At 60.9% G+C, this 571-nt stretch overlaps 1 protein-coding gene across 1 annotated transcript in view; it reads left to right on the plus strand.

Moving 5' to 3' along the window:
* LOC105310491 (keratin, type I cuticular Ha3-I-like) overlaps positions 1–565 on the plus strand; it is a gene marked incomplete at its 3' end in the record, with an annotated part of 4,784 nt that extends 4,219 nt beyond the window's left edge. The window contains exons 4-6 of the mRNA XM_011386666.1: positions 7–120; positions 205–330; positions 503–565. Of these exons, the coding sequence (XP_011384968.1) occupies positions 7–120; positions 205–330; positions 503–565 (303 nt within the window). The remainder of the gene's footprint in view (positions 1–6; positions 121–204; positions 331–502) is intronic.
* Between the last annotated feature and the right edge of the window lie 6 nt (positions 566–571).

Consider the following 571-nt stretch of genomic DNA (forward strand, 5'->3'; position numbering starts at 1 on the left):
GTGGAGGTGGACGCTGCCCCCACCGTGGACCTGAACCGCGTGCTCAATGAGACCAGGTGTCAGTACGAGGCCCTGGTGGAGACCAACCGCAGGGATGTGGAGGAATGGTACACCACCCAGGTGGGCGTCTCAGTGCATGGCCACTCGGGACCCCTGGGGCCCTCAAGGCAGGGTCTGACCTGTCTCTCCCCTTTGCTCTTTCAGACTCAGGAGCTGAACAAGCAGGTGGTATCCAGTTCGGAGCAGCTGCAGACCTGCCAGGCGGAGATCATCGAGCTGAGACGCACGGTCAACGCCCTGGAGATCGAGCTGCAGGCCCAGCACAACCTGGTGGGTATCGTCTAGACCTCGGGGTGAGAAGTGTGAGGTCGGGACATCAGAGCCACTGGGATGCCCTTTGGGCCATGTTCTCCCTAACTCTGAAGCTCTGACTTCCATGGAGCCCTATGGAGAACCCCACTAAAGGAGCAGCTCTGTGACTTCCTCGATCTTCCCCACACAGAGGGACTCTCTGGAGAACACGCTGACGGAGACGGAGGCCCGCTACAGCTCCCAGCTGTCCCAGGTGCAG

The sequence above is a fragment of the Pteropus vampyrus genome, unplaced genomic scaffold, assembly GCF_000151845.1.
Source record: "Pteropus vampyrus isolate Shadow unplaced genomic scaffold, Pvam_2.0 Scaffold4610, whole genome shotgun sequence".
NCBI classification, from domain to species: Eukaryota; Metazoa; Chordata; class Mammalia; order Chiroptera; family Pteropodidae; genus Pteropus; species Pteropus vampyrus.